The 13683-nt window shown below is 59.3% G+C and overlaps 1 protein-coding gene across 6 annotated transcripts in view; it reads right to left on the reverse strand.

The window, feature by feature from the left end:
- Positions 1 to 1919: 1919 nt before the first annotated feature.
- Positions 1920 to 13683, reverse strand: part of ARHGAP44 (Rho GTPase activating protein 44) — an 88293-nt gene continuing 76529 nt past the window's right edge. For 2 of the 6 annotated variants that reach the window (XM_075014746.1, XM_075014743.1), the window contains 4 exons: positions 11773 to 12177; positions 10721 to 10869; positions 8101 to 8478; positions 1920 to 3564 (listed from right to left, as the gene is read on the reverse strand). In XM_075014746.1, the coding sequence (XP_074870847.1) occupies positions 3422 to 3564; positions 8101 to 8478; positions 10721 to 10869; positions 11773 to 12177 (1075 nt within the window). In that variant the 3' untranslated portion in view covers positions 1920 to 3421. Of the gene's footprint in view, positions 3565 to 6115; positions 6168 to 8100; positions 8479 to 10720; positions 10870 to 11772; positions 12178 to 13683 lie in introns of those variants that run through there. The other 4 variants (XM_075014747.1, XM_075014748.1, XM_075014744.1 and 1 more) reach the window with 3 other exon arrangements.

A 13683-nucleotide genomic window follows, 5' to 3' on the forward strand; every position in this document is an offset into this window, starting at 1 on the left:
CAGTAGCTTGCCAGGCTGTGGTGAGAGCTTCAAACACGACCCCCTGTGGCCAAGAGGCTCCCCCAGCCCCCACCCCTTACTGTTACGCCACCTCGTGAGTTTACAGCCACGCTGTGGCTTCTGGCGTGCCGGACGCATGGGTTTCGCTCCTTCGGGGCTGACAGCACAGCGTCCAACAGGCACATCTTCCTCCCGGCCAGGAACCTGGGGCTGAGGCGGCAGCAGCGGGTGGGAGAAATGTAGGAGCCCTGCTGGTCCTGGACCCTGGTGGCTCTGGAGGCCAGCGGGGCTGAGGCAGAGCAGGGCTGAGCCATGCAGTCTCTGCTGGGATCCCAGCACCACATGGAGCACAGCCCCGGACACAGGCGTGGGGCCAGAACCCTGGCAGTTCCCTGGGATGAGCAGGGAGAAATTCCACCAGCCCAGGTAGGCCCCTGCAGAAAGGATCTGGCTTGTCCCACAAACAGCCACTCTAACAGCCCTGCTGGGACCCCACCCGTGCCCTCTTGTGTAGGACACGCTGGTTTTTCCACCGGAGTTCTGTTTCATTCAGTGCACCAGACACTGCAGCTTGCTCAACAGGGTAGCTGTGAAAGTCCCCTGCCCCCATGGGTTATGAAAACTGGCTTACGAATCTGCATAACTGGAAGATACTTTACCAAATACTTCAGATAACATCAATCTAAACATTGTAGGAGGCTGAAGCTATACCTTTTATTTCTGGGCATGCGCCTTTCTTCTTTGTGAAGTTAGAATTATGAAGCATAAATCTATTTATAATTTTAAATGTGATGATGAGAGTCATTACTGGTGCCCTGGAAGCCTAATAGCTTGTAAATCAGCTCAACCACCTTGTTTCTCCTGTAAATCTAGAAGACGGCTGGTGCTAGAAAGACATATAACTATCTCCTGGTACTGAACTGTTTCTTGAATCAGGTGTTTTTTCCACGTGCATCCTCCTAGAGCTGAAGTGAAGCAGTGCCTGCATTACTCTGTGCCTTGGCTGGGGAACCAGAGGCTCTGGCCCCGCCGGACAGGGCAGTGGGGAGCCCCAGAGAGCAAGGGAGCAGGTTGTCACAGCCACTTATCAATAGTTCTTGTCCTTCTCCTCCAGCACCTGGGCCTGCTCCAGCCAAACCCTGCTCTGAAGCCAGACCAGACCCTGCATCTCAGGCTGGTCGTGGGCAGCTGAGCCCTGCCAGGTCTGAGCACTTCAGGAACATGCATGGAAGATCTTTGCAACCCCCCATGGAGCAGGGCAGGGCTGTTGTTGCCCCATTGCCAGTGCCATCCCAAGGCGGGGGTGGGGCCCAAGGCAACCTCCCCAAGCCCTGCCCCTTTATCCCCTCCTCCAGCAAAAGGCCAGCGATATGGGCCTGGGGCTGTGCGTGGCGGTGCCAGCGGCAGCAGGGGGTTGCCTGTGCTGCTCTCCTTCCCATGCAGCCAGTGGGAGCGGCAGCCCGCCCGGCTCTGCTACACTGCCTGCCCCAGCAGAAAAGCCGGGGGTGACCCCACTGCCCATGTGGTGAGTGGAGTGGGGTGAAGGGTTAGCCCCCTGCTGCTGCTGCCACAGTCCCAGGCTGGGGTACCCACACCCCTCATCCATGGCCCCCGGCCCAGAACCCTCACACCCCTTCACATGCTCCAGCCCCCAGCGGCGTGGCAGCAAAGCAGATTGCAAGGGTGCAATGGCTACCTGGAGGGTCCAGCAGACGTCCGCAGCGGATTCTGCTTTCCTGAGAACACTGTTGTGGGAGAGTCGGGGCGAGGGTGGCGGCAGGGGGCGCTCGGCAGGTGGCTTCTTACAAGAAGCTGCTCGGGGCAGAGACATTTCAAGAGTAGAGCGTGAGCCACCAGCCTGCCGCGAGAAACCACTGCAGATACAAGAGCCTGACTGCATTTGAGGAGAAGCACCTCCGTTTTGACAGCAATTTACACATTTATTTCGGGTGATTTTGCCTTACGCCCCTGCCCCCCCCTTTACAGTTTGGGTGATGAGCTGCACTTGTGCCCAGTGCAAAAAGCTGTAACACATCCTGCCTTGCAACTATGGCGGCGAGAGAATATTTCTTTCTACGTTGATACTGGATCCAGCATTGGGGCGGGCAGGGGGGATGCTAAAGCACTTCTGTTTACATTGTACATTTGTACACCAGTTCAGATGGAATGGCTCAGATAAAACAAATATATAGAGATCTATTTGATATATACAAATATATAATATCCCTCTCTCTCTCTCTCTGCAGACAGATATATATATATTATATATATATATATGCACGTCTCTCTCAAAAAGATAAAAGGTTAAATTCGCCGTTGCATGCACCACCGAAACCTCAGCTCCACATCACCCAGACAAAACAGTGAACGAAGGTCCCTGGGAACACGCTCCTGTTGTCAGTTTGGCCCTCCCCTCTCCCTGCAGACACATGAATGGGTGACTTGTGGCAGTGGGGTGGAGCAGAGGAAGAGAGGCTGGGAGCAGAGCTGCATGGGGCCACGTGTCACCTAGCAAAGCAGAGTGGAGGAGACGCATGGAACCCTTTATTGCTACTTAACGCCTCACGTGGCTTTCCAGCACAAAGAGGCACCGCTCCTGGTGCTGGGGCCCCCAGCTTCCTCGCCCATCTTGGGTGTCTCCAGGCCGGTCCCAAGAGGGACCTTGCCAACTCGCCCCACTGCAGCTCAGAGGGGGTGTTGATTCCTGGCCAACAAGGAGTCAAGCCAACCAAGAAACCAGGGAGGGAAAAGCACCTGAGGGTGAGCTGTGTGGGAACAATGAGACACTGCACAGGTCCCACCGGGACAAATGTCCCTGGGAGACCGCACTGCAGGTCATTTGGCAGCCACTTGGGAGAACACCAGGCTTGTGAGGACCCCGCCCCAGGGCAGCCTGCCTGCAGGGGACAGAACCAGAATGGGCTCCAACAACGCAGCCAGAAAATCAACAACCCACTGGGCCAGGCCTTCACCGGCTACCGGCCCAGGGGCCATGCCCGCTGCCGCTCACCTCTGGCTGCCCTGGTGGAAGTCAGCGAGCCAAACCCACCAGCACCACGGCTGTAATGACCACCCCGCCCCCAGGACGAGGCGCGACAGGGCACGTGTGCTGGGAGGGGAGGGGGTGGTATTGGACCAGGGCCAAAAGCTTGAAAGGGGCTATTCAGGCACCATGTCAAAAGGCAAAGTTTGGATAAGGCGAAATGAACCAATGAAAATAAATACCCCAGAGCGCCCCAGAAATGCGTTTTGCCACTGTGACAGGCTGTCCCCGTTGCCTGCTAGTCACACACATCCGTCCAGCCTGCTCACGGCGGGAGCCAGCCAGCAGAGCCCTGCCCAACAGCCAGGTCTCGGGCCAGCAGCGTCATGGGAATCACATGTATGTACAAGCGAGTCACTGTGGGAAGGGGAGGCTCTGTCATAGGGCAGTGCTTTCCGATTCTTCCTCTTCCGAATCCACGTTCACTGCCACTGAATGTCTCTGGGGGTGCTGCGGGGGGTCGCCGTGGGGTGCAGCATCACCCTCAACGTGTATAGATGGGACATCGAAGTGGACGAGATCTGCAAGCGGGCACAGAAAGGCAGAGTTACAAGGGCTCCAGGCGGGATCTGTGCTGAGGCGGACGGAGGCGAGCGGCAAAAAGCAGCTTGGGAGGCGTTGCTTTTTCTTAGCAGCAAAAACCGTTTCTCAGGCTAGTTCGCAGTTAGTGTCACAGAACCGGGATGTCATAATACAGCCCTGGGAGGTACCCGCCATTGTCTGCACTCCCTCTCCTGACTCTGGGGCACCTCGGCCGCTCCTACCTTCAGCACGGGGCTGGGGCAAGTTTGTGGCCGGAGGAAGGTGGAGCTGACGGGAAATGCCAGGGTAGTAGCATCAGCCCTTGTCCAACTCCTCTCCCTGCCCCACAACTCCACCCCCCGGCTCTGTGCTGCGGAGCCTCACCTCACACCAAGAAAGGAAGTTGGTTGGCCGGCCAGCCGGCGTGCACAGGACCTGGGACAGGCCCCCTGCCTGGGAGCCAGGCCACAGCTCTGGGCTGAAGATGAGTCCAGCAGGTGTCCCTTCCGTCTCCGTGGGAGGGACGCTCGGGGCCTCTGGGCACTGTGTGGGAGCGCTCTTGGTGACACGAGGCCAGAGGAACCCGGGCCTGGGGAAGGGAGGCGGGAGAATTGGGCACCGGGTTTCTGATCTCCGCCCCTCAGCCTGCAGCCCAAGGAGGGGCAACTCAACTCACGGAATTAGTTAAAACCCCCACAAAGCACAGGCGGAGCTGGCTAGCAGGAGCGCCACGCTGCGGGCTGCAAAACGTGGAGAGCCGAGGACCCCAGCCGAGATTTGCGGCGTGGGCCTGGGCACCGAGCTCTGCTGCCGGGCGACGAGACTGGCTGACGGCACAGGCACAGCCTGGGCTCTCACACCCGGGCAGTCTGCTGGGGGGACGCAGGGCCCAGAGGGATGCTCTGAACTGGGGCGGTGGGGTAACACCCGCCCTGCACATACTGCAGCGCCCCACCCCCGACTCTATACCTCAATTTATGCTCGTTTTACCTCAGGGGCCAAATTCTGTTCCTGCCTCCTCGGCGTTTGCACCACCAGGAATTTTTATATTCCTTTCCCACCACGGCTGGTGCATCGTTCCCAACTGGCATGCAACTTGCCTAGTGCACCCAGAACGTCAGCGCAGCCACGCTCCCGCCAGCGTGGGCCTAACTGCTCCTGGGGGCGCCTGCAGTGCGGGTGTGGTTAGAACTGTGGGACTGGGGTACGGCTGCTGCCCCTGGTGCCAGGAGATCTATGGTTTAGCTGCTCCAGGTTGCCAAGTGTCTGGTTTTCAACCGGAAAGTCTAACAGGAAAGGAGAGCTGGCTGTGGCGGGTGTCTGGTTACAGCGGGGCGGGGTGGGGGGGGGACGACAGGTGGCTGGGTGCTCAACCCACCCCAGCCCCTGCCTGCCCAGGGCTGCCCCCACCTGCCTCTCTCAGGCTGGCAGGCAGGCAACAGCTCCCATGCCAGCCTCAGGGCAGGGGGAGCCCAGCTCAGTGGGAGGGGGCACGCAGCCACAAGGGAAGAGGTGGAGCAGAGGGCGGGTTTCAGGCATTAAGCGGCGTTGAGAGGAAGGGGCCTAGCTCTCAGCAAACCAGGCTGTGCCGTCACAGCTGCAGCGCCAAGCGGTGGTTTCGGCCTGTCTAGACTGAAGAGTTTGTGCTTGTTGCCCTTTAAGTTAGCCGGCAGCCTGGCAAATGGTAGTCTAGCTGCTCTAGCAACGCTGGGGCTGGTCCCTGGGGCAAACCACTGATGTCTGAACCCAAAGGAGTGCTTGTGGGAGGCCTGGATGACTGGTTACAAGGCAGGTAGTTAGCAGAACTAAACAGCAATCATATGAACTCGTCTGGAGACAGGAACAACAATTCCACGCTCGACGGAGCCCCGACCCCCCTCCGCCCATGCTGCACTAGCTGGTCAACAGGTGCGCACAGCAGGGACTTGCTAACCCAGCTGCCAGCCCCACCCCAGGGGACTAACACGCCAGCCTCACTGGGTGCCCCAACACGAGGCTCTGGCAGGTGCAGGGCCGTTGCAGGATGCTGTTCGTTTCTTGCGCGCTCCTGGCCTGCATAACCGAGCACTGCCTAGAGCTGCTGCTTGCCCCCTTCCCTGGAAAACGCCCTGACAGTATCCCTGCCAGCCAGGCCAGGGGGAGCCGCAGTATCATGACATCCCTTCCGATAAACAGCACAGGACACGGCAGAGGGAGCCGCTCGCACAGGGAGGGGAAAGTCGGGGGCTGGCCACAGGACTTTGCATTTCTCGCTTTCAATGCACAAATGGGACGGTGCGGGGGGTGGGCGTAACAAAGGCCCATGGGTCCGAGAAGCCACACGAACGAGACGACTAATAAGGGGATTATCGGCGAACTCGTGAGAGGGTCACCGTCCCAGGAAGCCATGCAATTCCAGGCCAGCGAGCCCCATGCACAGGCCAGAGCGCGAGATGGACTTAGTGGGGACCTGACGCCGCAGCCAGCCACTGGATGGCAGTTGGGCACTGGGGAGGGAGGTAGCTTGGCAAGTGCCGGAGAGCAGGGGCTAGCACGGGAACTCCAGCTTACCCTGAGAATCCCCCTCACACCTATCCAATATTGCACCACGCGCCTCACACAGCTGCAAGGACACAACAGGAGGGGTGGGGAAAAGGAAACACAGATAAGCAGCAACAAGGAGATAGGAGCACAATAGAGAGGTGGTTCAGAGCTGTCAGTGCAACTGACAGGACGAGTCCATTACAGGCTGGAGCAGTGGTTCCCAGCCGGGGCTCTGCGAAGTGGAAACACCGGTTACAACCTGCAGCTCCCGAGCTGCAGGCAGCTCTAAGGAGTCAGTTGTGGTTCCGGACTCTGCTGACTCCTCTGGGGCTCCCTGCCCTGCCGCCGCTGGAACAGCAGGACTAAAGCTAATTGGCTTAATGGCTGGCAGGAGGGATCCGGCCCTTAAACCATCTGAGTGTGGTTCCATTATTTCAGCGGCGGCAGGGCAGGGAGCTGCAGAGAGCCCCTCAACCGCAAAGTAGCCAGCACACGTGCAATGGGGGCGGGGCGGGGCAAGGGGAGCCAGATGGGCCCTGCAGCTCCTGCATCGTCCTTGCCTTTCATTGGCTGCAACTGGCCTCTCGAGTTGCCATAGGGCGGCCAATGAAATCAGGCCCCCAGGACTAAAGTTGGAGGAGCAGCGGTGGCTAAGGTAGGTTCATCCGCTAAGGTGGAGGAGGTAATGGGAGGCGCTAACTCAAGTAGAGTTTGTTCAGGCGGGTTAGTCCTGGGGGCTGGTTGGGGGCTGAGGTGGGTTAAGCCTGGGGATAGGGGGTTGGGTCCAGGAGGGGTTAAGCTACATAGGACTGTTATTTGGGGTTCTGCAAAGTTCTTCTGAATTTAAAAGGGTTCCGTAGCCAAATACAATTGGGAAACACTGGTCTAGAGAGTCCAACTGCCCACGCCTGCATGGCCAGGACTCAACCAGCCACTCCCCATTACCATCGCCTGTTCTAAAACCCTGGCGCATGAGGGGGCAGCTGTACCATTGCCCGTGGAGCAAGCGTTTCAGGCCTGGCCTAGCTGGGCCACCAGTGCTATTCGACAAGTACAGGAGTCATCAGACATGCAAGAGTACAACTGAAATAACATCTGATCTCTCATGAACTATCCTGGGCAGAGCGATGCCCTATACGTCAATGGAAAGCCAGGACTCCCAGGTTCCCAACTGCACAAAGCATGCTTCTCGTCATCATAAGCCATGAGATTCACCCCAAAACCACGACCTGTCCCTGGAGCAGGCAAAGGGACACCAGATAGGCCTTGATGCTGTCAGCATCCTAAGGTCACTGGGCCAGTTTACCTTCCACTACACGCTATACTTCTAGGTCAACGCCCCCACCTACCTGGAGGTCTCAGGGGACGCTGCAAAACTTCTGCTTGATGTGGGTGGGAGGGCAGCTCTAAACCACTGCGGGAGCAAACTAAGACTTACCACGGCCTGCAGTAAGGAGACGATCCCGCCAGATGGGTTACAACAGAAGCCCGTGTGACTTTGAAGTCTAAGCTGGAGTGACCAGGACGCCTGAGCCTGCTTTGCAAGCCAGCTCGCACCAGGGGTCCCACCTGCTGCACTCCCAGGCTTCCAGGTGGCACCACGGGTTCCCCAGGGAACCTCCACTTGCTGGGGCGGTGGCCACTGCAGCACGGGGCAGAAGAGAGCTGTGTTTTCGCACACAGGTGTCTTGCCATTTCAGCTGTCTGTGCTGGGGCTATTGTAAGCAATCACCCTGCCAAGGCATCACCCCGCTTCCCAGGGGGACGCCGAGATAGGAGTGAAAACATGGCCCCACCCCTCCTTCCTATAAAGAGCATCTTACAGAGCCTGCAACTTGGTGCTGGACCTACACGCCAGCAGCAGCATGTGGCCATGGGCCCACCGGCTTCGGATCTCACACTGACTCTTCCTACTGCCTGCAGCACAGTGAGTTCCAGCATCCCTGAGTTTACCCTCTCAGCTAACCTGCGGGGGACCTCAGCAGAGCTCGCGGAGCGAATGTCTCGGTTACCTGTGGACATGCTCTCCCCGGGGGACATGTCGTCTAGCAGGGTGTGGTCCACGGACTGTGAGCCAGTGCCGGCCAGGGTTGGTGTGGGAGGCTGCGGTGGTGGCAGCGTGGGCCTCTGCCTTGGCTTAGGAGCGGGTCGAGACTTGGTTAAAGGGCTGGTCAGGGAAGGAGGAGAAGACAGAGAAGGAGCAGCTGCTGGGGAGAGCTGGCCCGAGGCCAGCGAGTAGCTGGGTGGGTAATTCAGTCCATAGGGAGAAGGGGTGCTCGGAGGGGTGGGAGACAGGCTGACGGGGGACGGCTGTCCTGTGGACTGGTTGGCCATACCGCCTGTCTGGCCATAGGGCACTTTGGGAGCGATTGGAGCCAGCTTCTTTGAAACTGTGGAAGACAAAGAGAAAGAGGCGATTAAGCAAAGCCCAGGCCAGGAGGTGCTTAGCACGGCTTACGCCGGCGGGGAGAAGCTGGCCTCTCGTGCTGCCACACAGCCAGGAGCTGCACTTATTCGCCAGGCACACACTGTACTCCTCCTGCAGCTCTGAGCCAAGCTACTGGAGCTGGCCACTAGCTCGCAGCAGTAGCAGATCCCTCATCAGCTCCATGGACCAGACTGCGTGCGCCCCGCCCCCGGTTACACCAGAGAAAGCTAAGCAAGGCCTAGGCTGGATCCCCGTTACAAAGAGCCGTATCTGCTAAAGGCTGCAGCTGCTCACGCAAAATGCGTCCTTACACATCCTCCCGCTGGTGTTCTCAGGAACAGGCTGTCCCCCCGCCATCTGCACCAGGGCTCCAAGTGTCGAGCTTTGTCCTTCACTTCTGCTGAGACCTGTGGCTTCAGCGTGTTCTTGATCATTTCAAGCTGGCCCCTGCCTCGCTGACATGGGAAGGACAGATGCAGCTTGCCCTTAAACTGCCCCAGTAAGTGCATAATAGGGACTGTGGTGGAGGTGCCCGACTCCCTGGAACCAGGGATCTCCCAAAGCCCCCAGAATAACTGGAGACTTGAGAACATTGAGTTAAAGCCAACCCAGGAGCAAAGGGACACAAACTCCAGCCGGTCTCCCATGCCTGGCAGCTGCACTGCCCGGAACAATGATTTTGTCAGGCAGGTCCTGCCAGTGCCCTGCAGGGACCACTCGCTTCATCCAGCAAGTGCCACTGGCTGCTCCTAACCATGAATGAACTCCTTGGATCTCTCTGGCAGGAGCTTTGCATCCATACACTCCCCCTGCTCTCCAGCTGGCTAGGAGCCTCTGTGCAGCCGCCTGAGCTGGGTTCTGAGCTCCACGGAGAGGGGCTGTGGAAGACAGCAGGAAGGAGCCACACCCAGATAGCAGGACTGGGGGTGCAGCTTCCCTTCACCCAGCTGGAGGTTTCACACTACAGGAGGCCCCTCTGGCTCTGTGGCCACCCACGCCAGGCAGGGAGGGCACAACTCCAGGAGCTGAAAGCACCATTGATCAAAGGGCTGAGGGCGATTTCATTAAGACAATGACAAACTTTTCAAGAGTGCCTAAGTGACTTAGGAGTCCAATTTCCATTTTCAAAAGTGATTTAGGCACATCAGTTCCCTCACTGCACTGCAAGGCTTCTCAGTACCCGAGTCCATCTGGAACGCTCCCCAGGTGCCAAGCTACACCTTTAAGCAGCCAAATGCCTTTTAAAACCTGGCCCTTGTAGATGCTCCTGGGAATTTTTTGTTGTCTAACAGGTGACCTCCCAAGGACCAGGGGGTTTGCACAAGCACTCCATCTGGATGCTTCTCCAACCCAGGGTCTGTCCAGACAGGGCAGGTTGGGGATTTGACAAGAACTGATGAGTTGGCCACGGAATTTCTGCTTCTGGGTGGGAAGTTCCAGCCGCCCCGCGGCGCATCCGTACCGCTCATTCGAGCGCACAAAGGAGTCTGACCCGTGTGCTTGCAGACAGATCCTTCCAAAAACAAAGCAAGTTTGGCCGACCCAGGCAGGAATTCCTCAGCTCCACCAGTCAGCCATGAGCCCCCGTCCCTGCTGCGCTGAGGGAGACGATGGGGGATCTCTGGCGCTTGCAATTCTGCAACAGCCTTCGTCAAAGCAAGAATCTGAATTTCATTGCTGGCCAGATCCTCAGCTGGTCTAAAGCGGTGTAGCCCTGTTGACTAAACAGAGCTAAATTGACTGGCACCAGCTCAGGTTCTGGCCCAGCCTGAATTTCAATCGCCCTCATCAACCCAAACCGCGAACAAACGCCTGCTGGCACAGCGCTGCCAGCTGGGAGCGAGAGCGGGGCCATCCCTGACTGACCGAGCCATGCCATCCACAAAAGTGCCCTTTCCTCAGCAAAGCACATGGGCATTGCTGCGGAGCCACACGGGAGGCGCGTTGCCTGGAGAGACGCCGGCAGAGAGCTTCTGCTGTAGAACTGGCAGAAAGAACCCAGCACGAGGCAAGTGGGGTTCGTGTACATAGCGGGTGGTCACAGGACCAGTCCTTGTGTGAGCGGCCCAGTGGAGGCCCAGGCAAATGTCACACCACCTCCCCTGGCACCAGGAAACACTTCCAAACCGCTGCAGCATGGCGTGAGTGTCCATGCACTGCCGCGCACCCGGTGCTGTTGCCTGCCCCGGGAAGGCAGCAAATACCTTTGCGCAGGGCATGAGGGCTCTGCTCCATGGACAGCTGCTGAGTGGGACTGGCTGCCGGCTGGAAGCTCCCACACGGGGCCGCGTGGCCAGAGCTGGGGCTGCCTTTCTGCCCAGAGTCAGGCGACAGCTCCTTGGCTTTTAAAGTACTGCAAACAGACGAAGAGGAACACAGAGGAAAACGGGTAAGTCCCTTTGTTTTGAAGCCGCCACATGGGCCTCCCTCTGCCCCACAGCGCAGGGTCACTCAGTGAACCCGCCACATCCCGGCCATTCGCCGGTGCACGATCCTCCCCGAGAGCGGCCGTTTCCCCGGGCAAAGCCCCCCGCCCGACAGAAGCGGCTTCTGCAGACGCGCGACACGCTGGACTCAAGCCGGGCGTACGTCTTTGCAAGCAGGCGGAGCGCGAGGACAGCATGGCGCACAGCAAGACAAAAACCCTTCCCTGCCCCAAACGCTGCCCCACCGGGGGAGCTCCCCTCGGCTAGGAAGGGCTGGAGGAATGACTCGGGGCAGCGGATCGACGGGGCTCTGCTGCCTTGGACCCAATGACTCTCTGAACTTGGCCTGTGGATTGGGTGTTTTAGTGGGTGTGTTGATAAACCTCCCCTCCCACGTCCAGTCCTTCACCCCCAGCTACGCAGGTCAGGAAACAAAAAGAGGGGTCCAGACCGGGACCGGGCAGCGATGTTATGGCTCAGCAGGAGCAAATGCAGGCCAGGCGCCAGCCACGCAGGCCCACCTCACCAGCTCACGAGCGCACCGCCGGGGCAGGGGGCGGCTCGGGGCTGACAGCCGTGTGCTCTGGCCTTGGCCACTCATTGTACTCCGACTCCTTGTGGCGTAGCTCTGTCGTGGTGGGGAAAGGCTGGCTCTGGGGCATGACAGGGAGGCCGCAGTGCCCGCAGAGGACTCTGTCCACCCCCTTCCCAAGCGGCTCAGCGCCGACCCCTGCTAGTCAGGCAGACTGGGCTGCTGGGTCTGGCCACTGCAGCTCTAACCCTGCAGCTGCCCGCCTGGCCCTTCCGCCCCCCGACACCTGGGTATTTACCTAGTCAGGCCGGCTCCTCTGTCGCTGGCCCAGGGGGGAGAGGCTGAGCTCAGGGGCGGGTCAGGCTTGGCTAGGACAAGTGGGGGGTTGCTGGGGAGAGCGGCGAGATTAGTAGCTAGCGCATGCGGTTCAGAGAGGGAGCTCTGCTTGGGGAGGTGCAGGGCGCAGGGCTTCAGGTTCGAGTTAATGTCAAGCAGCTGAGGGCTGGGAGAGGAGGAGGAGGAGCGGGGAGGCAGAGTTTGGCTGTGCCCCAGCCACCGACAGCGTGGCGAGGGGGCCTCGGCCCGAGCCTGGGGATGGAGATGGTGGAGGTGCTGATAGCTGGGGTAAGGGGGGGGCCTGTCATCCTCGGGGGAAGGGGAGTCGTAACAGGAGTCCAACCACCTAGATGACACATCAGCCGTGCTGCAAAACGTCCAGACAGACAGACAGACAGACAGACAAAAACAAGAGCAGAAGTGTTGGTACAGGGAAGAACCCACCCGGCGCTGCCAGGCTGGCAGCGAAGCAAAGAGGAGCAGCTACAACCACCACCACCACCATGAGAAACACAGAGCCCAGGGCCTGCTGGCTGCAGCGCGTGCTGGGGCGGAATTGGGAGGCCGAGCAGCGGGGCCCGGCCTCCTGGGGCGACGCTGGCACTGGGCAGGGGTCTGAGCTCACTTACGCAGGTCAACGGAGCCACAGCAATATGCTTCACTCCGGGGAACCGGAGACCAGACCGCAGCCTGTGCTCACCGCCACCCCTGAACTGGCCCCAGGCAGCTGAGCGCCAGAGAAGGTCTGAGCACTCATGGCTGAAGGAGAAGTGGACCCTGAGCCTAGCTCAGCAGGCCATCCGGACAGGAGGGAAGGGCAGCCCAAGGGCAGTCACCGCGCTGCAAGGCCCACGGGTACAGCCTGGGGCTGAGAGCCTCTGATCTAGAAAATGGCAAGGCAGGAGTGGCAGAGGGTGGCCCAAGCCAGGCAGTTAGAGCAGAGCAGCAGGGCCCAGAGCTGAAACACAAGGCCAGGCAAATCTCCAGGGCTCTGCAGGGCTGAGGCCTTGAAAGTCGACACCTAAAAGCCTTTTCCAAACTCCAGGACACGCACTGGGCAGGTGAGGGAGAGCCCTCTGCCAGCAAGGAAGAGGCTCTAATGCTGCCACCTTCTGTGTCAGCTGCTGGGCCCTGGGTCTGCATCACCCCCGCCCCGGGTCTCCGTTCAGCATAATGCCAATGTCCAAAGGAAGGGTGTCAGGAGGGAGGCAGCGCAGGATGGAGATGCAAAGACAGCACTCGGTGGGATCTCCACCTGCTGGGACAGAAGTGCCCTCCGCTTGACACCGGCAGGGGCTGACTCTTGGGGTGGGACGGGAGACAGACTTACAGTCCTGGGAACTGAGGCTAATGCTGTAGCATCTGCACAAAGCCAGGTGGAAAGGACAGTGACACGTGAGAAACCTAACTCGGCTGAGGTGCGACATACCACTGGGAGGGACACTGGGACCCAAGACAGGTGACCACCATGTGCAACTGGGGGAGGTGGGACCTGCGGGCCGTGGCTGTTTAACATAAGGAGAGGCGGGACCATGCAAGCTGTGGCAGGCTGCAGGCTCTGTTACAACAGTGCACATCCAGGGTGACCACCACCCTGAGCACGGCTGCTCCAGATCTACATCAGTGTAACACATCAGGGGCCAGCCCTTCAGGTGCACGTGTTTGTGAGCAAACCCCGGGCCCAGCGCAGAGGGCATCTGCACAAGGACAGCTGATTTTTTTGGTGCTTTCAGCCACTGAGCCATGGTGGGTCCTGTATTTGGCGAGCTCTCTACCGGACCGCCAGGGCTCCTCAGGCACCTCTCTGGCACATACACCGAGCCAGCCACGTACTGGCAAGCCCCCGACACGCACCACGTTAGACGCTAACATC

The sequence above is a fragment of the Carettochelys insculpta genome, chromosome 20 (assembly GCF_033958435.1).
Source record: "Carettochelys insculpta isolate YL-2023 chromosome 20, ASM3395843v1, whole genome shotgun sequence".
Lineage (NCBI taxonomy): Eukaryota > Metazoa > Chordata > Testudines > Carettochelyidae > Carettochelys > Carettochelys insculpta.